This window comes from Alosa pseudoharengus, unplaced genomic scaffold, assembly GCF_046254945.1.
Source record: "Alosa pseudoharengus isolate Yale_2024_CS ecotype anadromous, Long Island Sound unplaced genomic scaffold, YU_APseudo_1.1 YU_APseudo_1.1_scf_10, whole genome shotgun sequence".
Taxonomy (NCBI): Eukaryota; Metazoa; Chordata; class Actinopteri; order Clupeiformes; family Clupeidae; genus Alosa; species Alosa pseudoharengus.
This window is the reverse complement of record NW_027468565.1, coordinates 19,395,431-19,420,916: the sequence shown is the minus strand read 5'-3', so window position 1 is coordinate 19,420,916 and position 25,486 is coordinate 19,395,431. Positions and strand designations below refer to the sequence as shown.

Genomic DNA, 25,486 nt, shown 5'->3' with positions numbered 1-25,486 from the left:
TCTCTCTGTTCAATCAACTTGCGTGGGCGAACTAGTGCCTAAACGGACGTGGAACTTTCCTCAATGGAACCCAACACCTAGATCTACTGTAACAAAATACAAATGATGGGCGAGTACCGTTTTTTTCCACTTCTTCGTCTTTGGTCAGTTGCCCTCAGTTTTTTTCAAGGAAGATTCGACAGGCTGGTTGTGTCATGGCTCTGACGTCACGCTTCTGAATGAACCTGACAAGCTTGGTATAAAAGCCGGGTTCGGATCCAATGTCGAGAGGACGATCTAGTGTTCAAAGTAATAATTGCCAGCACCTTGAGTGAGTGAATATGCTGCCGCCGCACCATTCTTTATCTGTTCCTGGGCTAATTCTCCTCACTATTAATATTCTGGTCTCTTATGGTAAGTATTCTGTTGTTATTGCTACAAGTGTGTTGTAAAAATGGCGTAGGCTTCTCTCGAGTAACAGATTTGTACATTTGTATATAAGTATATAGTGTCATCACACTATAGATCTTTTTTTTAACATTTTTTTTTAATCAGTTGACATTTTCCCACTTGCAATCTCTCTCTCTCTGGAAATACATGCATTTGTTGCTTGTTTTAGATTAAGTGCAGAATGTGCTCATGTATAACCTTAACTTATTTAAAAGATTAGCAAACAATTTAAAACTAAAAACAACAAAATACAAAATATGATTTATGTTTTTTATCCTGTTGAAAATGTGAAATTCTGTGTTTGCACTCTCTTGCACTGTTACAACCGCACATAACAGATTGTCAGCAATTTTAGACATCCTCTGGTACAAGCTCAGATGTAGTAACCATGGAAACAGAAGCAAGGTGTGAAGTGGGACCTTAGATTTAGATAACCAGATGCTTTAGAGTGTCTGGGCCTACAGACACTCTAGGGGAGTCAGGTATGTTGTAAAAAATTGGCACCCCACAAATGCCTCTTGTTTGGATGCAAAAATAGTGAGATAATGTTCAGCCCACACAAGGCTAGATTGTATACCAGTGTGTACCAGTTTACTCGTATAAATGTTTGAGTGAGGGGTCTCATACTTGAGAATCTATCCTGGAGAAAGACAAAGAGATGGAGGGAGACTGTAAACTTGTTAAATGGGGGAAAGAAGGGAGGAAAAGGTGACCTAGTGTGAGCCCCTGCTGTTAATGGGGGTATTGACCCCACAGGAATTTGTTCAGCATGTCCTTCGAACAAAAGACAGCTGATTTAAGAATCACGTATAAGAATTTAGCTGCTAGGCTGCTACGGTGTAAACGGTTCGTCAACATCACAAACACAATTTATTTTTGTCCTCTGTGACGACGACAGAGTTGCTCAGGAGGAAAAGGCATCTACTGAGTACAGTACAGTATTTTACATTGAGAATTATATGCCTGCTTTCTGTAGTCTATCTACTGAATATAGCACTTTAAAACCATTGTCTTCCTGCACAGTGGTTCCAGTAGACATCCCACTCATTTTATTCCCTGTGTAACATGTGGTTACTTTATTAAAACTACTTATTTAGCCTCTGTGGGGACAGTTTTATTACTACCCACCCTGCTACTAGTTTGGTGCAGTTGCAGGACCTGTGTACTGGCTTAAAGACTGCAACTGATCAGGAATCAGGATGTGTCTTGTGAACCCCCCCCCCCCCACCCCCACTGACTGGAACCAGCTGGTACCGTCCAGTATAGGGCAGGGGCCAGCCTGCTCCAGCCTGCATCATTATTCCTTTAGAAAGGAACACACCTTTAAAATTCCTTTAAAATGATGTCTGTTGGCTGAAGTCTTTAACCAGACACTAACTTCGGTATGGTTCGGTATGGTTTTATAATGACCTGCTTGTTTTCTCTCTCTCTTGTGTTGCAGGAGCCAAGTGGACATATACTGGTGAGTGTTGTTTCAGGATGTCATTCCTAGAGCAATGTTTATAATCGGGTGTTTTTTTTTTAGTCCGCTATGGTGGTACAGATAGATGATTTTGCAGCACTTTCTCTCTCTCTCTCTCTCTCTTTATGTCTCTCTCTCTCTATCTCTCTTTATCTCTTTCTCTCTCTCTCTCTCATTTTCAATGTTTCTCAAGTCTCAAGCATTCAGTGTTACATCTTAGACAAACCATATTATGAGAAAGACAAACTATGGTGCTCTCAACAAATTATTTAAAGCTCATAATGTAATTATACATAGACAGACAGACAAACTGTACATGCAAACTGACTTAGTTATAAACTCACACACACACATTCATGCATGCACATTCACTCTTGCATGCGCTCACAGACTTGCCCCCATACTGTACATATTATTATATCTAGGATGGATGTATTACACACAGTAGAACTCCATTTTCTTGTACTGTAACTGTAGTGGACAGCCCTCCATTTAGAAAAGAGTGTTGAATCTTAATTCTTCTCTGAGCAGACAAAGCTTTCAAGATCAGTGCTGTATCTCTCAGCTTCAAGATGCAGATCATCACCAACAACACTGTAATCACAGTCAAAGGCTCGCCTTCAGTCACTGTAACCAATCACAACCCTTAGTTTGGCCCTTCTGATAGTCATAGTTATTTATGGACTCCATCTTGTACCCTGTTGTCTCTGGCATTGCCAGCATTGCCAGTATCCGAACCAGTGCAACCACTTGCATCATACACACTAGCAGGGTATCAAGAACAACAAATTCCCCCTGGCTGCGAAGTGTATGTGTGTGTTGGTGGGGGGCTGCTGTTGGATAGAAAGTGACCTCGTCCTCTAGAAAGCAACCTCGTCCTCTAGAAAGCAACCTCGTCCTGACCTCGACTGAAACCGATCTACTGTGTTAATCGTCTGCATGTGCCAAATGCCAGGCTCCGTTTGAAAAGCAGCAGCAATTACAGCAGCTCACATGTTGCTCCACAGACACCCCCTCCTGACACTCTACTCCAGATCTATTTGAAGAGGCTACTCAGGTCATTACCCACTCTTACATAAAGTTACTGAGTGTAGCACCCCTCTGCAAGCCAGATGAATTGCGTGATAAGACCAGGACAAACCAGGCTTATTTTGTCAGAGGGCAGAGTGTATAGTCAATATTTACAGTACCCTAGGTATGTATATGCTGCTCAGTTTGAAGTCAAATCGGAGTTGTTTACATGGACAGTATTTGCTACTGCATGGTGACTTCTTTTTGTTTGGACTTCTGTCAGTATTGTTACAGGAACTCTTTCTTCAAACAAAGACATGACTACTGAACTGGGTGCTTGACTAGTGGGGGTGCCGTAAAAACAAACATCCTGTATCTTCATACTCCTGTAGGTTTATACATGACAAATACAATGCGTGTCATTTTATGTGAACAAGTAGGAGATGACAGTGGAATGAATCAGGGTTTCCGTTGTCCGGTAATTACCGGACATTGGCCGGAAAAAAATGAAATGTCCGACAAAATTAAATCTCTCCGGTCAAATTGTCCGATTGAAATTGGCTAATAATCCCGTCCCCTAACGCATTCTGAATTTGAGAATAAGCCTTAATATGTAAGACTATATTAGCCTATAAGTCCTCTGGCTATGTTTTTAAATGAACAGGCTCTACCATTTGAAAAGTAAGCTATTAAACAACACGCATAGCCTATGCTGCATTTCAAATAGGAAGCGCACGCTTAAAACGTCGAATGTTAAACAACGAACAAATGAGTGAGGCGGTTCAAACATGGCCAGGCCCAGGCAGACTAGCCTTAAAAGTTTTTTCAGAGGCCAGACGTGATGGATGATGAGAAATTGGTAACGTCTGAAGCCTCAGATGTCCGGTCAACTCCACCACCACCAGATAAAAAGCAGAAGTGTCGGACGTATCTGTCGGAATCAGTGAGTTGCGGGGGGTGCGGCCGCTCCAAGACACTGTCATTCTCCGTAAACACTGGACATGCAAAGTGTTCTTTTCCCAAAGCATAGCCTACAGTAGGCCTATGCGTTCTCTGTCTGTGATCTGCAGGGTTAGGGCCTCGATTACTGGTCCGCGGATAATTTCTGGCACAATTAAACGGTATCATTTAACCGCGGCCGAAAGAAGAAGAAACTAAACATTTCCCAGAATAGGAAACATTTCTTAATTTATTGTTATCAAATAAAGAGGCATAGCATTAGGGGTTAGTGGTGTGAGCGCTCATTCTTGTGTGTAAGTTAAACAGTCACCACTGGAGATAACGTGGGTAGCAGCAACAAACAACGTAGCCTTTTTAAAACAACGAACGAAGCAGACTATTGCTGTCCATGAAAAGATACTGGCTAGATCTTGTTAGGCATGTTTAAGTTAGGCTAATGAACATGGTGCATTCTATACAGCCTGATTATGTCATTCTTTAAGCTACATAGCCTGTCTCCAGTTTTCCTCAATTTGACTAATTAAGAAGGGATAATAGGATATTTGATCATCAAAATGTCCGGAAAACGAAACCATTTTTTTCTAGCGGAAACTCTGGAATGAATACACGTCAGATGAGATCATAGTTGAATCAGGACCCAGTATGCTGCACGGTCAGGTGAATTGAATGAATATGACTATTCTATAATAGTGAAGCTCAGTAGACTCTGAAAGCTGTTCAGGCTAGACTAGGCTAGCTGACTCTCCTTGTCATAAGAATCAGTATTGTCCATCAAAATGTTGTTATGCTAGGCTATGCAAAAACAGGGAACTGAAAAAAGTGACAATCCTGGAAGAAAGGGATCAGGGTAGTGGTCTGATGATGCTCTTGCCCTGGAAAGAACCTACAGTAGCACCAGTCGCATCATCTTCTCGCTCATCAAACCAGGAAGAGGCCTGGGGCTGTTGTTGGTGAACTCTGACCCTTGGGCCCTCTGGCATTTTCACTTGGGCTGACTAGAGCTGAGTCAAGCTCCTTCATGTCTGTTTTCCCGGATTCGGTCTCACGCAAGAGAACTCGATGTCCATGAAACAAAGATGATGTCCGCTGCTCGCAAGTACTGCGGATAAACACAACCTCAAATGTCACTTGCTCTTTTCCCCAGGTAGCTAGCGTTATGCTGAAGCGAATGATTCGATGAGTTTGAACCCTGACTTTGCTCAGTTGCAAGGTCACTTTTAAAAGACCACTAGACAAACTTGCACAAGTCATCCTAATCTGATGTAAACGTGTCTTGATGGTTGAAACGTCTTTGAGTAAGAACTTCTCTCGTTTTTCTGGCCAACCACGTCATGCTTACATTTTTCATGACGTCAAAGCGGTTTACCCCCTCCAGCTGGACAGCTTTGGTGTTCATCCACTCCCCAGAGTCCAAGACTGAAATTCCTGTCACAACTTCATGACTGAGCACCAGCAGTTCCAAGCGCCCAACTCGGGCCAAGCAACACAGACTAGGGGATTACTAGAGGCGAGCTGTGTGTGTGTGTGTGTGTGTGTGTGTGTGTGTGTGTGTGTGCGTGTGTGTGTGTGTGTGTGTTGCTCCAATTAAAATGGAAAATGAAGTGTGGTGTGAATAATTATGTGCAGACAGACTTGGAGTGTTTTTTTTTTGTTTTTTTGTTAAGGGATGCTGCTGTCCTTATGGTCAACTTTCCTCTCCTAGTGTCCTCTCAAACAGATCTAGTGTCAGTTGGTTTATGCCTTGAAGCGGTCAGTCTGTCCTGAGTTCCACACTTCCTACACTCTTTTTGGGACTCCACTGAAACATTTTTGGTAGGCTGCTATTTCCGAGCGCGACAGCTGGAGCCTGTGTGTCACACTCTGAGTCTCCTAACAACCCTGTCAGCCGCAGTGCATCTTTTCTTATAGCTATGAAATGCTATGTATGCTTTCTGCGGGTTTGGTCGTAACTGTCACTATCCTCAGGCTTTAGTCTTGAACATACTTGGGGGTTGTTGGATTTTACCGTCAGCTATATCACACATAAACACACATGCACACACACACACACGCACAGTGGCGATTCTAGGATTTTTCTGAGACAGGGGCCACATCATACACTGAGGGGCCAAGAACCAGTCAACATCCATGCACAGAAAATCCCTTGTTCAGTATGGCAGTGGTGTAGTCTACGTGATATGCAGGACTATGCAGTATACCCACTTAAAAAGGTTCACCATCTCAGTATACCCACTTAAAATAGGCAAGGATAGGTATTAACATTTGGGGTTAATCACAGTATACCCACTACAGCTAACTAGACTACCCCATAGCAGTAAGGTGCATATATTTCACCAGTCTCACCTTGTTCAAATAGTTTTGCTAAAAAAATAAAATATAAATCTTAACAAATGTCCCATTTATTTATAATGTGCATTGAAAACACAATATATAAAAAATATAATAGACACTTCAGCGGAAATGCATTGATATTTTAAACAGAAATCATACATCATATTTGTTCAATCACATTAATTTTTGTTCAATTGAACAAGTTTTACTTAAACTCTTTCCCCTTTTGTTGATAAGAGAAACCACTTTCACTGCCAGTTTGCATACATTTAAACAAACAAACACACATAGCATGTGAGCAACAACTACATCATATTTACACAAATGTTTTTTTTCTTTTTTCGGAGTGTCTATTTACACCCCTGGTACGAATAGCCTTGGCCACACAGCTGAGCTATTCACACCCTGTGACATAACAACAAAAAGACGTTGCTCACGTACACAAAAAACATGGTGGACATTCGTTTTTTCGTCAGCAGAAAGTGAAGAATTCTGAAAGGTTTCGGCACTAATATCTGTTCAGATTAAGTTTTAGATTGAAAAGTTGTGTTTTTTATTTTCGTGAACACATACAACCGTCAGTTTGTTAGTTAACAAAAATTTAGTGAATATGACGTTCAGGCCTATAAACTATAAGTTTACCTGCAAACACAGTCCACTTGTGGAAACAGATAGTGCAGTGGTTATAGACATGGGTTAGCATGTGGGAGACTGGGGTTTGATCCCCGTGTAATGCATTTTGGCAGAGTGACTGTGCATGTGTACCAACGTCTCTGGAGAGAAGGCGCGCAATTTGAACAAGAAATCGGTTCTCAAACGGAAGTTTTGATTGCAACAATTAGCTAGTTCATGCACCAGGGTGTAAATAGCATACAGTACTATATACACCAGGGTACGAATAGCATCCACTTCTAACTATACATTAATGCAAACAGCATACCTTATTCAGAGTGTCTATTACACAGCTGAGCTATTCACACCCTGTTACGTAACAACATGTTGCTTGTTTTTTTATTAGTATTACATTGTGTGATCAATATGAATAAATGCACAGGGGTGCAAATAGCATACACTGATATTTGTACCAGACGGGGTATTAATAGAACACATTGCTGTGTGCACCGGGGTACGAATAGCATGCATTGATATTTGTACCAGACGGGGTACTAATAGGACACATTGCTGTGTGCACCGGGGTACGAATAGAATTCACTTCTAATTGCACCAGGGTACGAATAGCATACACTGCTAATTGTACGAGGGGTACAAATAGCCTTACCCTTTTTTTTTCAACAAATATTTTTACAATGGTCTGATTTGGAATGGTCTTTGATGCCACCATCTTGCTTCCAGTTAGAAAAGCCTGATTTGAAGACAGACGATGGGGCATTTGGAAGCGAAAAAATTACGGAAGGGGTAGCAAAACACTAAAGATGGAATACTCCAACCATTTGAAGTCTTTGTATCAGAATTCATTGAGTGGCCTCTTCCTATTTCCATGTTGTATCTTGCGGAATACCTTTAAGAGAGGTTGCACAGAACCATCTGCTCTATAATGGGAAATGTCTGGAGAGAAGAACATGAAACAAGTTTGAGTAACTTAATTGTTATTAACTTTCATAACCCACTGTCAACTTTTTTACCTTTTAACACCTACCTTTAATGTCATGATTACATTATATTAGTGGTGTGTAAGTCTAAGGGCCTTTGCTTGGTGTCTGGTGGTTCTGAAGATTGTGGGTTGAAGTCACCAGCTCCAATCTCAGCCTGCGCCATCCCAGTCTGTAGGTGAAACACTAATGTGTGTCACAAAATTAATACTTGTATTCAGCATGTCGTCTAGCAACTGTAAAACTAGTTATTATTATAAAAAAAAATGATAAAGCTTGAGTGAATAGGGTAGAAAATGTAACCAATTTATCTCAATGAAACTCTCCTTGTCCTAACACTTTCAGACAGAATTCATGCGAAGCCCATGAATCAAATAAACTCAGAATAGTGGTTAATAACTTTGCAATGATAGCTCACATTAACTCTACAAAAACGTAGTGTTAGCTAAAGTTACAGCTCAATTAGGCCTGCATTCTCATGAGATTTAAGGTTAATGTTAGCAGCTGCTAAACTTGTTCCTCAAGTTGAAAATTGAACTTTACTTACATTTGGTAAGGCGCACTGGCGCATGTAATACTATTAATGTTGGACCCCAAACAAACAGGATGTCCATTTCTCTGCAGTGACATTTCATATAACACCATTTCAAACACTTCATACATTACCTTTCCATGCATAAAATCTATCAGCATGCTAACAATGAATTCAAACCTGAACTCAAGTAACCTAACGTTAAGTAACAGTTCACTGACTAAGTTAACGTTAGCAGCTTGCTGCTGCTTCATAATTGACAAACCTAACAGCAACAAATAAACGTCCTTTTCACATATTAATGATAACCAACATAAAGATTTGTGACTCACCAAGAAACTTCTGTGGAGGATGAAACGCCATTGATCGGTTCTTCACGTTAGCTGATACTTTTCTGGTTAGCCAAATGTATTCTTTCTTTCGTGCACAGACCTAAGCAGTTCGCTGTGTGCTTTAGCTTTCAAGCTTCAAAAGGTGCATTACTGCCACCAGTTGTTTGGGAATGGAGTTGCATCTCTGATCATCGTTCTCAACAAGTTTGACACTTATTGATGATTAACGGTACAGGGGCCATTCAGGGGCCAATGAGATTTCAGGTGGGACCGGGGCCCCTGTGGCCCCGCCCCTAGAACCGCCCCTGCACACGCATGCACACACACACACACACGCGCACGCACAGAGGTGGGCACAAATACATCAATAACTATTTTGTTACAAGTTACAAATACTGGCTCATGAAATGTAACAAAATAAAATACAAAATACTGATGTGAAAAATGTATTTAATTAAAATACAAGTAATTAGTAATTTGGAAATACAAAAATACCCACACAATAATCATAGTATACTAACAAGGCATATTATTAAAAATGTATCCCCAAGAGACAAGAAATACTATTTTTGATTAGTTGGCAGGGGGCTATTAATTCTGTACATTGGGGCACCTATGAAGTAGATCTGTAATCACCGTCCTATATCAATGTAAACAATGATTGACCTGACAAGCAGGCTTCGCAAAAGTGGAATCAACTAACAAAGCAAACTACCCACCATCATTTTCTGTAACCAATGGAAGTAGTACAACAAATTGAACAGGTCAGCCTATTTTTAAACTGAACTACATTTCCCTTGTTGTGCTATAAATGCATGCCTACTGGCAACATGGGGGATAAACAGAATAACAACCTATAAGGTGTCCCAATATACGGAATGAATTAATTTGGGAGAGAATTCCACTCCGGGAGGTCTTTGTCTCCGTCTCCTCGATTATTTCTGCATATCAGGACACCTCGGTGGATGTTACTCCTTACATAAATCATGTCAAATCCAAGTTTTAATACACTCCTGTAGTAAGAATGAACATCAGCTATTAGGTACTCAAGGTCATGGGGTCAAAGGCCGTGGTCCTAATATTCTCCCTCAGCATCTTATCTGTATCGTTTTCAAATTTTAGTCTTGTAGCACTTAACATACCTGTTAATTCACAGCTGACAATTCAAGCTCCTAGTTACTTTTTTAATTTCTATCGACATGTTCTAAGGGGTTCTAAGGGGCTTTAAGTTGTCTACAGGGTGACAAAAATTGACATAAACAAACAAATTGGGTTTACACCCCATGTTGTCCTTACAGAAGGGTGATAAAGTTGACCATTTTGGCTCCCACAATTTACTTTTCTTTTCATTTGTTTCAACTTTTACAAATGTTCAGAGGGGATCATAATAGAAGAAAGTTGGATCTAACATTTTTAAGTTGGTCACAATGTGGCATACCACAGCAAGAAAAATGGAAAATGGGTAAACATTTCATGCTTTTCTTCCAAAAAGGTAATGAAATGTTTAGGTCAACTTTACAGTTGAATATAGGGAATTGCCCAAGGGATATCTCCAGGCACCCAGCCTATTCTTAAAACCAGATTCACCAAGATTCTGGCCTTTGGCTTTATGATAAACATTGCCTATTGTCATGGTTATAGCGGGTAGTATATTTAATTGAGTGATTACATTTTGGCTTATTTGAGAAGTATTTAAGTAGTTGAAATACTCAAATACAATCCCTCAAAGTATTTTGTTACAAACTACATTTGAGTTTTTCCAATCCTGCAAAATACAAATGACAAAATACGCTAAAGTAATTAAATACGTATTGTTAAGACCGCTTGGCTCAAGGCAGACTCAACATAGGGGAGACCACACTTTAGCGTAACGTTTTAAAGGATATTTATTAACATAAAAGTAGAGAATGTCAGTTTAGGTACAAAAGTAAAATGTTGTGCAATGTGTGTCTAGGGGTAGATGAATTAGCTAAACATAATGCGACGGAGACACAGAAGGAGGCGAGATCCCCAGAAGGGCAGCGAGTCAAGGCAGCTCCCAACGAGCTCTCCCGTCAGAGCAGGCCAGAGAAATGAGAGAGAGCGACATCATGCCAGAGCCGGCCCTCTTATGGCCACGAAAATTAACTTCAGGAGGCGTCACCTCTGTACTCAGCAGCCTGTAGGACAGACAAGATAGCAGTAGCACAATAGGGGCGGAGCCACCACACAAAGACCCACTGGGTCGTAACAGTATTTTAAATACATATAATTGAAATACTGCCCAGGTCTGCGCAGTGCGCACGCCTACACACACACACACACACACACACACACACACATACACACACACACACACACACACACACACACACACACACACACACACACACGGCAGTACATTTCATAACAGAAGACATGCCTTCTTAAAGCTATAGTTCATGCATAACTCTGAACCCTGTCATCAGTTGTTTATCCTCACATGTTAAAACATGCGAGGCTAATTTCTCTGTGAAGTACTAAAGGTTTCAACGGCAAAGAGGAAAATGGAAAGTGGAATTAGAATATGATGTCATAAAAGCAATTTCCTCATGAAAATACAGCTTATGTACAAACCTCCATAATGTAGGTATTTTAATTTGGTGGTGTTTTTGGTGGCAGTGTGAATTAGGGCAGTGTTTGTTTTTCCTGTCACTGGTGGTCAGTTGTCTTTGGTCACTGACTCTTTTCAAGATAACTGAATAGATTCAGCATTTAATTCGAAGAGTCAAACATTGAATTGATGACCTCTAGTATGAGGCTGAGTAGCTGATGGGAAGAATTTATATTTGTGGAAGAAGTGTCCCTTTCAGGGTTCCCACGGGTCATGGAATTTCTGGAATGTCATGGAATTTTGGAAAGTCTATTCCAGACATGGAAAGTCAGGGAATTTTATAATTTTTGTGGAAAAGTCATGGAATATCAGGGAATTTTAGCAGTTTAAAATTCACTTGCCAAAATACATGAATACCAATAGCATATATTTCCACACAGGATTAGTGTAGTTGTGGTTAGCTCAACTTTGTTTATTCGAAGCCTATTTATTCATCTCCTGACCTCCCTAAAAAAGTCAAAGATTCTTCAACGCTACATAGCTGCTCTCAAATCTTTGGTCGATGTATTGTACCATTCATTATATAGGTCATGGAAATATTTTTTTTTGTCAGGGAAAAGTCATGGATTTTTGCATTTGAATTAGAGTGGGATAAATGCAGTAGAAAATAAACAAATACTGTTTGGGGTTATTTCAAGCCATTGTTTTTTTTGTCATGTTATGTTTAATTATACTCTGTAAACAGAGGCATGACAGTCATTTTCACACAGCTCCAAATTAATCACATGCTCATTAAATTGGTCTTTGGATCATCTGTTTGCATGTAAAAACCAACCAACAAGCTTGTCAGTAGTGTAAAAGAAGACCTCTACTGCCCTTTTTAAGTGTTCTCACAATAAAGAGATTTGTTTGGATTTGGCTGTGTTTGCCTTGTGAGGTTTCTCAGCGGTCTGCACTCTAAGAACAGTCATGAAATAGGATTAGTGAAATCTCTGAAAAGCCTATTTACATCCTTCTCTGCCGCCCCCAACTGCAGTGCCCATGCAGCTCCGCTACAGAAGACTGCAGGAAGTCCAGACATGTTGCTCTGGATGTGTGTGCCTCTGGATGTGTGTGTGTTCCAGTGCCTTTCAGCACCAGAGCGGCTTGTCAATCACGTGTTGCCAAGGCAATGATGGTGGGCGTGTACAAGCATCTGGTGTAGTGAGCGGATCCTTGCCTGCTCTCAGCGGAAGACCACCTCTTGGAGTGCGACAGAGAAATAGGTCACCCTGCACATACCAGCACTCTTTTTTTAGGTTCCACACGTTGTTGTGCAAACCTCTAATTTAGAAAGGGGCTCGGCACGGTCCCGGTCTGCCTTGGACTTGCTCTGCAAATAGCAGGCTGTTCTCCTTCAAACGCTTGAGGCCTAGTGACGCGACCGCTGAACAGGCAACGTGTGGTAGCCCCCTTGCAGCTCACTTGGCGCTTCTCTAGCCGCACACACACACACACACACACACACACACACACACTCAGCTGTGACGCTGTGTGTGTGCAGACAGCATTGTATGCTCATGTGCTGCTCCTAAGGTGAACGTCTCCGTAGGCGCTGCCTCTCTCTCTCCCCAGAGTGTGCTGCTCTAGAAAACTACAGCTCATGATTGGTGGGTGCGCCCTTTCTCGTAACCAGCCGTATAATAGAGTAATTAAACATCTCGAAGCCTTTCTTTACTAAAGGGTACATCTGGAGCAGACAGGGCCACAGCATCACTCAAGTTCAGGGAGAGTTCAGAGTGTTTCAGAAAGACAAAGGTTCAGGTTGGTTGTCCAGAAGTAAAGCCGTTGGCAGGGCCACCATACGGACCCTACAGGAAGGGCTATCAGTAACATCGGCTGCTCTGGAGGCTCTGTAGAGAGTAGGGGGGGGTGGGGGGTGCTCAGATTATGTACAAACTGTCTTAACAACAATTTATTTTTGGGGTTGAAGGCTGGGTTTGTTGATGAATTTCAGCAAACCCATCTATAAAGTCTGTAGGCAGACCGTGTAAAGTGTACATACTTTCTCCATCTTGTGCAGGTCCGGATGGGGAGCATCACTGGGCCAAACACTACCCCTTCTGTGGAGGGGCGTTCCAGTCCCCCATCGATTTCCAGACCCCTCTCCTGAGGTACGAACCTAACCTGGCACCAATTGAGCTACGGAACTACAACCTCTCCTGGAATGAACAGCTTACCCTCAGCAACAACGGACACTCAGGTAAGCTGCACGGCACATGGCATACTACGTATTATGTAACAGTGAAATGGAAGGGTGACTGATATGTTGCAGATGCTTTATCTAAAGCAACTGGAAATGGCTGGTTTGGAAATTGAAATGGGGCTGACCGACTGTCAGGCTCCCCTACCATTGCGTCATAACGGTACACTAGTTTGTGGGTGGGCGCGTGTGTGTGTGTGTGTGTGTATGTGTGCGTGTATATGTGCACAAGTGCAAGTGTAAGATGCCTCACTAATCAAGTGACTCACTTTTTCTGCGACTCTTTGAAGGTTTTGATGTTCGTGTCACTTTACTTTCACAGCTGTTCTCCCAGTGGCATATCCACCATGTGTCCCGTTTGGAGCAGTAATCCCAGCGTAAAATCAAGAGAGCATAGGATATCACGCTTGTAGCTTATGCATGTTGTCTGTCTCAGGACAGACATGAAAGAGAACCATCTATGGCTGCTCAAGAGAAAGATTTATTAAGATTTATGCAAGGTGCTCTTTTGAGACTCCTTTCATCCCACCTACAAACAATGGAACACTGGCACCTGTTAAAGTCTGTAGAGGAAGACATTACCAAACGACTGACTATTTCAGTTTCACCCTGTAATTCTGGAGTTTATGATCCAAAGTATGGGCACAATCCCTTTGTAATCCTTTTTGAAGTCTGGATATAATTTATTGTAATCACAACCACGTGCATTGAAAATAATCCTCCTGAAGAACAAATATTTCATCGAAAATCGAAGACAATCTAGAATTAGGGTGATCTTTTAATTTCTGGGTCAACACGAAGAAAATTACAGGAGGCTCTTTTTCATCCCCCTTCTCTCCTCAACCACAGCAATTTTCTGCACTCGCCCTCTTATTATGATAGCTGCCCATGTACGCAAACAACGCAAGCGCTGTGCATGTTTGGTCTTGGATGCATCCAGGCTGCTGCAGTCATCAGCTGTTCCCCAGGTAGCGTAGCAGCACGTAGCGCACTTCACAACCAAGCTCCTCATCATGAGACTGTGGTCACTCCTCGCTGTTAGCGCTGGTGTTTGGTGAGAAGTGTATAATTAGGGCCTATTACCCTAACACAGACATAAACATGGTGTGTGTCAGTGCACACGTATGTGGAGGATCTCTGAGAAAATGTTGCCGTTGCCTGATTTATGTGTATCTCATTACAGGGCCAACGTCCAGTCTGTGCCCTGGCCTTGGTGTAGTGCTGCGTATCATAATGATAGGATGGGCCGTGCGTGTCCTGTTGGATGGGTCCCTTGTTAGGAGTGACGAAGGCTGAGAGGGGGCAGCCAGACAGCACCTGATCCCTTCAGCCTTGAGGCATCTAGACCTCAAGCATGCAGCATGTGTAACCATAGACCATGTTGAGGTGCATAGTAGTTGCGTGTGGTCGTTGAACGATTGATTCCTTCCCACTCAGGAACATTCCTGTGGTAATTATTTAATTACACTTTCTCTTTTTTACAGTGACTGACGTCTTTTCATCTGCTGATTTTGTTAGAGGCTATTAACATGTTCTCAGGCGCATTGTGGGGAACGAAGCGTTTGATGGCTATTCTTGGTTGTGTGTGTGTAGCCTACTCTAGAGCGCTAGATTTTAATCTGAGCTGATGAGCGTTATGTAATTGTGCCTTTGATACCTCAACTTCAGTAAATGCAGTAAATCTCCTCAGGGTTGCATGCTACTGGTGGGTTGTCAGAGGCAGGTCAGTGGCTGCCACTGGGCTTGTTGTGGTGCTGGGGCTGGCACTAGCGCTAACGCTAACTGTTGAATGGATGCACGTGAAGAGTCTGTCTCATTGAGTCCACAGTCTAACAGAGCTGCATATTGTACCTGTGTCCAGTGGACTACAGACAGACCTCTCACCTGTCCCTCTCTTCAGCAGGTACACAGAACCACATACAGTACCAGTGCCCGCAGCAGTGGACTGCAGACAAACCTCTCACAGTATCCTCACCAAGTCTGACAGAAGCACATACCAACTACCCTGGAAATCCAGAGTTCTCGCAAGAGCACAATCGAATTGTCTCTGTGAGACACTCTGGCAATGAGCAATGATGCACGTTACTTTTACCCCTTGCATCCCGTGGAACCAATCAAATCGTATCTGATATAGGCGGGCCAGAGGCGAGCTAAACTGATGACGACAGCGCTGCAATGTTGGAAACATTGATCGTAGTGTTATCCAATTGCGTCGAAGTCCGGAATCATTCAGAGTAAACATTGGTCTATCCAATTGCGTGTAGTGAGATTTTTAAATGCATGCTTGGTGCCGCCCCTCGAGTTGGGCCATTACATTGTTCGTGGCCAGACCCTTAATCTTTCTAGATTACCAGGGTCTGGATTTTCCAGGCTACATACCAACAGCATCAGACTACATGCACACCTCTTCTTGTACTAATTTGTCAGTTGGTACGCAGTCTGACAGAAGCACATACCTTCAGACAGTAGTGGACAGGACTACATAGAGACCTTTCACACCGTCTTCTGTGGTTACATGGTTGGCCGAACAGCATGCCTGTACCAGCAGCAGCAGACTACATATAAACCTCAGTCTTGCACATTATTTTCAGAACCGTATGCCTGCACTCTGAAGCTTATATTTTCCCCCCAGGTATTCCTGTCCTGTAATCTGACAGGTTTTAAAAGCTGTGCGAAAATCTTGTCATAATTCCCGACAGGACGATGAGCTTTCAGCTTTCCCTGACTGAGAGTGAGAACGCTGGATGAAGTATTTGTGGATGCTTCTCATATGCTGAAACTATTTACACACAGGAGATGCATGCAGTATTTTTACTCTATTTCGTCTTTCTGATTGTAACACCAATTAAGATTCCCTGCTGAGAAACATTTAATTATGTTGATGTAAAGTGCTGACAATGTGTGGAAATATCATTCGGGGGCATTTCCTGCCAAATGAACGATGCTCTAATTATAGCCTTTAAGGATTAACACTATTCAGTTGTATTGACTGACTTGAACTTAAGCGATCTATTGATCTGACGGTTTCTCTTTGAATTGAGATAGTTTTAGATGGTTGTGTCCTTATCTCTGTGGCATGTCCTGATCCATCTGCAGAGTGTGTATCAAGCATGGCGTGTCATTTCCTTACCACAGTGCAGCTGTCCCTGCCCTCCAGGATGTACGTCACCAGCCTGCCCAATCGCTATTCGGCCGCCCAGATGCACCTCCACTGGGGCGCCCCCAGCCTGCTGCCCGGCTCTGAGCACACCATCAATGGCAAGCAGTTCGCTGCAGAGGTGAGGCACTCTGCAGGGTCGCAGGCCATATTACTCTCAGGAGTACCCACACAAAAGATGACCCCACATGGGAAACACTTATTTTACTCGAATCCTCAGTATAGACCCTTTCAACAAGGTAAACAAAAACAATGCTTGAACGTTCTATTTGGGCCCCAATCTACTTCCTCTGCATAAAGATAACACATGGAATGTTAAAACGGAAGTCTTGTGGGGCCAACTATGATGCTGATAATGGAACTCTCTTGAAAGGGTCCATATTAATCCACAGACTATAAATCGTGGAAGCTGAGTATATCAAACAGGTGTTTCATCCTTCATAGATATTTACATGATGAAATGCATATACATAATTCTATTAGGGTGTATTCTCATTGCTGTTTTACAAGAGAGCCATTTTATTATCCTGCTCAGGTTTAGATGCAGTCAGATGTCTGCAGACAGTGAACCAAGCTCTTTGTTTTCATGCAAACCAAATCATTCATTACATGCAGACTTAAAGAGGCCATCTTGCAAATTACATATGAGACATAAACTGTATATTCATTAGGCATTTTCTATGTTGTCTATTTTATGTCAGTTTCACTTGAAACGTGAAGGAAAAGATGGATGATGTCAGAATTTAAAACGCCATTTAACTAGTCTTCTGTTCTAACATTTCTCTGCTGTCTGCCATTATGAGCTATCATTTAAGACTTTAATGGGTGTGGTGGTGAGACATTTTTGTGCCAAGAATATTCCACCAGCCCTCAAACAAAGTGGAAATTTTGCCGATCTTCCCCCAGGGCAAGGGACAGAAATGTATGACACAAATTATGACTGAGCTTCTGACATGCCACGTTACACTGAAGGACAGCATGCAGTACATAGTTAAGCATCACCACTGAGGGCAGGAGCCATAACATTTATTCATTATAATGTGACTAAAGTGCTTGACATTGAACACACACTCACATACAATGTATGCCTCAATGCATGTCTCTGTATTTGTTGCTTGTTTTAGATTAAGTGCAGAATGTGCTCATTTTTAAACCTTAACAATTTGAAAGAATTTGAATCTCTCTCCCCTCTCTCTGTCTGTCAGTCTCTCTTTCTGAGCACTAGGAAGTTGGCGAGCATGTTCTAGTATACACCCATAACGAAACGGCTTATTGTGCAATTTGACTTGGTAATTGAACTCTCGTTTGGTGTCTGGTCTTGCGGTTTGGCCCACTTTGCTACCCATCCCTATATTCCGCTGAGAAAATGGAACAGTCCCATTTTAGATTCCAAAAACATTTGCAGTTTAACGAAACAGGCACTTGATTGCCTTTTAAGACTATGGTACAGAGTAGAGGGTGACACGGGAAGCAATTTTCACTCCCGTCCCATCCCGAGCCCGCACAAATACTCCCGTCATATCCCGATCACGTGACAGCCCCCCCAAAAAAATTCTGTCCCGCAAAATCCCGAGAGAAAGACTCCCGAATCCCGTCCCGCTCCCTATGTTGATGTCTAAAGTTATCCTACTGTTAGGCTACAGTAGCGTGCGGTGATCATACATTTTGGTAGGGCAGAAAGCCTTGTCTAACTTTTCTTTAATAGCCGATCATTTTGGGCTACATTAAAATTACATATTTTACAGTACTTTGCTGTAGGCTATGCTTAAATAATTTCTTAGTTAGATCTCATCCCATCAGTTAAGTTTGCACCAAAGATTCTAGAACAGAGCTCTGTTCTAGAATCTTTGGTTTGCACCGTTCTCATCACGTTAAACCAGCGAAGCATAGCAACGTTGTTGCTATGAGTAAACAAAACTATTTTTTGCGTTCCGCCAGGTTATGCGATAGATAGGCTAAATATATTGAGGAATGCGATCGTCGAGGTGCCATGCCCCAACATTGCATGACACATTAAACTCAACGAGAATCGCTTTTCCCGGACAGCTCGTGCAATTGAATAGAGCCGTCCTTTGCTGACACTTTCGCCTGTAAGTGTTTCTTTGCATCCATTTTGCCTCAGGGCCTATCTGAAGCTGATTGATTGTGAACAGGGCAGCTGCTTGTATTGCTCTGATAGGCTACCAATCAACAACAAACGTATTGTGGGTTGTAATTGGTTATCTTTTCTAAAACGAAATGTCTCACGTCTTTGGGCGCACTCACTGCATTGCAGCGTCATTTTTTTAAGTTAATAGCCTAATTTTTGGCTTCCCGCCAGCTCCCGTTTATTATTTCCTGTCCCGTCCCAATCACGTTACCAACAGTGAAATTTACTCCCGTACTGCGGGAAACCCACGGGAATACCGTGACCCGCGGGAGTCCCGAAAAATTGTCACCCTCTAGTACAGAGTCAATAAATGCTAACCTGTAAGTGTTTGATACCCTTCTGTCACAGAACTTTCCCCTAAAAGAATCATACTATTGCCCTTATGAGCAGAAAGCAGCTTTATCATATACTGTAGTTATGTAACTTTATGGTGGTTTAGTTAATGATATATCGGAATGCAGAGTCCTGATGTCGCCCTAGTTTCTCTCTCGCTGTTCAGGCTTATACGTGCTCCGTGCTCTAACTTTTTCTCTAACGTTTGTGTCTGTGCTCTATCTTTGTTCTGTGCAGACATGCACTTTATAGTCCCACATCAAAAGTGTCAGCATTTGCATGTTGCAAAGTATGAAGGACAGTCGGCGCAATTACGCTGAAGCTCCTAAACATTGTTGTAGTGAAATGCCAGCCATTATCACCCCTTATGTGGCGACGCGTTTGAGTGCGGTCCCAGTCCGAGCTCATTTAAATACCTCTGTCCCCAGTAAACGTTTTCACATAACTGGGTGGCTGCCATTCAGTTTGTGGTCAGAATGTTTGTTTTGCCACTGGTCCTTGACATTATGAGAGTTTCTGTGTTGCCCTAATTTTGCGAAAAAGCCATTGCTGTCCTTTTCTGAGCATGCAGAGAAGCGTGGGCGAGGAATCCTCCTTTGAAAAGACCGGAGTGGCTTAATATAGCTCGCTCTCTGGCCCAGTCATATGTTTCAGTTGTAAGAGGCATTCTGATTAAAGAAAAAACAGAAGCAAGTGCACTAGTAGCTATTATGTTTCAGGACACCGCCAGCTTCTGTAAACGTGATGACGGTTGTTGGTAGCTCAGAGGGTTCCTGGAATAAGGAAGGAAAGATGATGAAACCTGCTACTTGGCCTCACCACCTTTTATTACAATGCCATCAATCGTCCTGACCAGAGTCTGGCTGGGCGTCTGTGGCTTGACCCAAGTCCTTCAGTGGACACTTTGAGCAGAGGGCTGTCTTCCTCTGTTTGACTCCCGGCTCACTTCCTAGTCTTCCTTTTGTTCCTTAAGGACTACCAAATGAGGGATGGAGTCCTGTTCAAATGAGCACCTCCCTGAAATACAGGAATTGCCCCCCTCTTTTTCCCATGGCGAAGCCGCGCCCTGCCTATAAATACTGCTGCAGTTCGTGTCTGCATCATGCCTGCCCTGATGCTCACACACACACACACACAAACACACACACACTCTGTCTCCAGTGGGTCACTGTTTTGGCAGTCACATAGCAGCATGCCATCCTGCACAGGGGTTGGATTCAGGGTAAGGCCTGCAGCAGTGTGTGAAAATGAGGTGTTTGATGGAGGGCATTAGTAGCGGGATGAGAGTGACTAATCACTGACCAGTCTACCCTCTCTCTGAAGACAACAATCTGGTCGTTTGTTGGAGGTGCAGTCAAATTTGCCAAATAGAGGCAAGCGTTCAAGGCCAACACATTTTGCATAGTAACTTTGTCTGATTTACAATCTTTTCCCTTTCTTATTTCAGTGGAAAGGCTTAGTCCAGCAGCTGCGTTTGTCACGGTCACTTTGAGCTGCATTCTGTGTATGAAAGGTGCTATACAAATAAAGCTTTTTATTATTATACTGTGAAGTACCCTCTTAAACCATTTAACCATGTTAGTGAAGGCTTGCCTTTGTTTGCTATTTTTGAACACACCACTGGCGTGGATTTTGTCCTGATCGGATGTGGACCCAGTCTTTGTTTGATGTGAGCCTGCTAATGGTGTGGAATAAGTCCAGGATTAATGTGGACCACATCTGGCAGACATGCACCAGCTCAGCGCCAACTGTGTTTCACAGTCTGCTTCTGTGAGAGATCTGTTCTAGATCTGTTACCCATAATGCTGTATGCAGACAGTAAGTGCTGTCTCCAGATCAGACTTAAAATGAAAGATCAGGGATGTTGGCCTACATCATACAGTCTAGACAGGACTGTAGGCTACTTGAACAATATACATATAAATCAGAGAGCAACTTCACAATAGGAACAAATTATTGCATGGCTAGAGATGTTTAATTTGATCCCTCTATTATTACATTGCTCATGTGTATTCAGCTCATGTCATGGAAGAGCATATTATACTGTGAAATAGGCATGACTAATTATAATTTTAGTTTAAGAGGACTGTCCTCAGACTCTGTAAAAAAATATCTGATATAGTCTATGTTTATTTCTTGCAATACCCCTTTAAAAATAAATAAATAAAACAGAAAAGGTGTCCTTAAAGCCTTGAGGGAATACGAAAAAATGGAGCACTATTGGAGTAAAGAGGGCGTTGCTGTCCTCTCACACTTAATGAAGCGTTTGAATGACCCTTGTGTACCCCTGTGTACCCCTTCTGTCCTCTCACAGTTAATGGACCGTTTGAATGTCCCCTGTGTATGAAATGTGCTATATAAATAAACTTGCCTTGCCTTGCCTTTTGTCTAGCTGCACATTGTGCACTTCAATTCCGACAAGTACCCCAACGTGTCCATGGCTGTGGATAAGTCAGATGGCCTGGCTGTCCTGGGGGTTCTGATTGAGGTCGGTGCTGTTTTCTGTATTTGTTCAGCAGGCGGAAAGAAGTTTGGGATCTTTTATAGTATTGGCACCGCTCTCTCTCTCTCTTTCCCTGACTTATTGGTCTTTTTTCCCAGGTTGGTGAATTCAACCCAGCCTTTGAACACTTTCTGAAATACATCAATGGCATTAAATACAAAGGTTGGAATTTTGCTTAGTGACCCATTGCACACATTTGGTTTCATTGTCTACGGAAGCCCTGAAATGTGCCCTTTTCATGCCTGTGAATTGTGTGTATTGATTGTTATAGATCAAAAGATTCAGGTCCCAGCCTTCAACATCAGAGACCTCCTCCCATCTCGTCTGGATCAGTACTATCGCTATGACGGCTCTCTGACCACGCCCCCGTGCTATCCCAGCGTACTTTGGACTGTGTTCCGGAACCCTGTCACCTTCTCAATCCAACAGGTGTGTCACCTAGTATAGTGTCCTACTGCTCTACTGGTACAGAATGGCACAAAGGAATACAAATTAATGAATGAATACAAAGGCTGTTTCCCCAAGGGATGTGTGTAATACAATTTCCAATAAATGTAAACCTTCTCCTATCATCTAGATGTGAGTGTGCTAAATAACTTCAGTGTAATTCAGTGTATAAATAACAATGAATGAAATTGAATTGTAATAATTTGATACACATAAACTTCAGTTGCTTTATTGTTGAGTCTAGCAATCTATTGTGATATTGTTCCATCCTATTATTTAAAAAGGATCTCAAGCTGTTCCCATAATACAGTCATTTCAATGTGGGGCATTCTAAACCATGTCAGACAGCCAGTATAATAATCAAACAAGCATCATATATTCTTAGATGTAATTAGAACCACAGAAGTTTAATATGCATTGCCAATGGCGACCGCCATTGTTTTTTAAGCTTCTGTTATTGTTCTGCATCACCAGTTCCAGGCCCTGGCGTCCGCCATGTACTCCTCCAGCATGCAGGAGTCTGCCCCAGTGCCTCTGAACGGGAACTACCGGAAGCCGCAGCTCACGGACAACAGAGTTGTCCTGGTGTCCTTCCAGGATGGTGAGTTGGGGTTTGGCATGCATCATGGAAATATTGGGCTTAGCAAGCATGATGTATACAAGCTGGCTTACAGGCAAACTTTCGCACTACAAAGCAACTGCAAAGCAACTTAAATAGTATAGTATTGACCTAGCTGGTTGGGGGCAGGAAGCGTGTTGTTATTAAAAGAGGGCTCTGGTGTGCAGTATTGTGATGAGGATCGGGGCTTTCTCAGGGCGAGGACAGTTGGCAAGGCGCTTCTGCATTGCCGCCTGCGGTTTCTGGCTGAATGGGTACTTTCTCCCGTTTCTGTCCTTTTCCTCATCTGTGACACGTTCCTCCAGTGGACAGTTCCTTTTCTGGGGTCTGAGGGAGGAATCCTCCCTCCGAGACATCACAACAAATGTGATTCTCCCACTGAAAACAATACAAATTAGAAGCTCGGCACTTGATAAATCTGTCTCCAGACTCCTGGGTTATGCCCACAGTGGTTCACCACAGGAACTTGGTCTCCTTCAGGATGACTGAGATCTGCATCCCACTCATCACTCACTCTTTCACCAACCTGTCTGCTTGTCTGCTCTTGCACTTGTGCTGGGGAAAATCTCTCTGTCTCTCTCTCTCAACTTTTTCTTTTGCATGGTATTACATTTGCACTTGGCTTGAGCTGAATGGCTTTTCAAAACATTTCCAAACTGGCAGACTAAGCCATGCCTCTTGCCCGGGTTTCAAGCTCCACTCTGTGGCTCCTTTGCTTAAGCTTCTCAGCGTGGGTACATTCTGTCCCTTCTCAGCGCGGGGATGTTCTGTCCCTTTGTTTGCCTGGTAAGTGTCTGACTCCTCCATGTGGTGTAATGTAGGACGGGCGCTGCATGGCATCCTGAAAGCGGCCACTGCCCTGCAGCGAAGACAGGTCATCCAGAAGCTGCTGGTGGGTGACCTGGCAGACCTGGCAGACGAGGGCCTGTACCAGCTGCTGCCTGCCGCCAGCCCCAAGCCCCGGACCACCGGCAAGAGGAAAAACACCAGGAAGAGCCAGCGCACCCACGCTCCGGGCATAAACAAACAGCGCTGGCAGCAAAACAACCTGCCCAGTGACACCACCGGCAGCCGGGGCGGTAATAACGCCTACGCTCCCACCACAGCGTGGCAGAAGGGCACGCACGGCTGGCAGTACGTGGGTAAGTACGTGAACGAGGCCGCACTGTGCTACGGCTCGCTGGCAGAGAGGACGGAGCGGCAGCTGAGGGGCGGCCACGGCCAGGCCCAGCTGACGCAGGCGCTCCGCAAGTCCGTCTTCCCCGAGCTCAACCTCCGCAGCTACCTGGCCTGCAGGTCTGAGTTGGACCTGGAGACCGTCCGGCTCCTGCTCCGCGGGCGGCCCAGCGACGAGGCCAACGAGCTCGACCACTCACTTACCGTGGCAACCATGGGTCGCAAGAAGAAGCCCGCTGTGTCGTATCGTGCATCGTCCAGAGCAACGACCAAGAAACCAATGCGGAACTCCCAGTCAACATTTGGCAAGAACAACGCCAACAACAACGCCTATAGCAATGCCTACATCAATGCCCATAGACACAACCGAATCCAGCCCTTGGAATGGGAAGATTAGAGCACTAAGATGCCACAGGAACTGAAAAGCTACTGTGAGCGTTCAGAAATGCTCTTTGGCATGGAGGACGCTCCTGTCACATTTAAAGCACAGAAAGACATGCATGAGCAGCAAAGAGGTTATGTCACACAGCCCAATAGCTAAAGATCTAGTTAATGCTTAATGCCTATATTTCTAAATGTATTTCCTCTAGCTTGCATTGGGGTGGTGCAGAATGTGTTGGACAATTCTCTTTTTTCAACAGCTAATTGAGGGCAACATTACATAACGGTCACTTTTCAGCATATGGGAGCTTTTCTTGACCAAGGCATTCCAGTAGAGCAGAGGTCTGTTCCAAACATCACTGGACCTTGCGTGGGTTTAAATATGTCGTGATGAACACATTTACTGGCAAGGAAATTCTGTCTAAGTTTAATGGGAAAAGTTGAGCTCTGTGTCGTGGTAATTATATATTGAAGTGGTTGAAGGGTGGTGCAAAGTGGACGATGGCAGCTGGCAGCTAACCCTAAAAAAAGCTATAAGTGCTTCTACATTCCTGTATTTCAAGCATTGTTTGCTGCCGGTTTGGGTTTGATTTCCTCATTTAAGACAAACCAAATTGGGATTGACATATATTTTGTTTCAATGTGCTTGTATTAATTGGTCAAAATAAAGCTATTACATAATAAACCCATTAAATCGTGATTATGTGATTTGTTTAACCGTAGCAGCACTTAACTGTTTGTATGTACGATGTGAGGAGACTGTTTGAGTTATATGACTGAGTGGGTGTTATATTGAAGAGATCTGGAAACTAACAATGTGCCCTCACATACAGAAACACATGCAAACACACACACTCTCTCTACCTCCTCTGTGTATCTCTATCTGTATGCTGACTCTTTTTACACACACACACACACACACACACTCTACCTCCTCTGTGTATCTCTATCTGTATGCTGACTCTTTTTACACACACACACACACACACACACACACACACACACACACACACTACCTCCTCTGTGTATCTCTGTGTGTGTGCTGACTCTTCTCTCCTAGTGGGATGCTGATACTGCTCTCTCCTCTCTTTTCTCACTAAGGTATCTTTCCTTCAATGAGCTTGGGTATGTTTCACTCAGCAACATTAGACTGTGTGTGTGTGTGCATGTTTGTGTTTGTATGCCTATTTGAGTGTGTGTGCACTTGAAAGATTAGTTGATATGCATCTCTTTTTGTGTG

At 43.1% G+C, this 25,486-nt stretch overlaps 1 protein-coding gene across 1 annotated transcript; it reads left to right on the top strand.

Annotated features, from left to right (window-relative positions):
• ca12 (carbonic anhydrase XII) lies at window positions 1-25,106 on the top strand. The gene is made up of 9 exons (XM_076266810.1): window positions 1-393; window positions 1,871-1,891; window positions 13,302-13,481; window positions 16,617-16,759; window positions 21,513-21,608; window positions 21,722-21,785; window positions 21,895-22,052; window positions 22,545-22,671; window positions 23,511-25,106. The coding sequence occupies exons 1-9, from the start codon at window positions 321-323 to the stop codon at window positions 24,260-24,262; spliced, it is 1,614 nt and encodes a 537-aa protein (XP_076122925.1). The 5' UTR covers window positions 1-320; the 3' UTR covers window positions 24,263-25,106.
• Window positions 25,107-25,486: the final 380 nt, after the last annotated feature.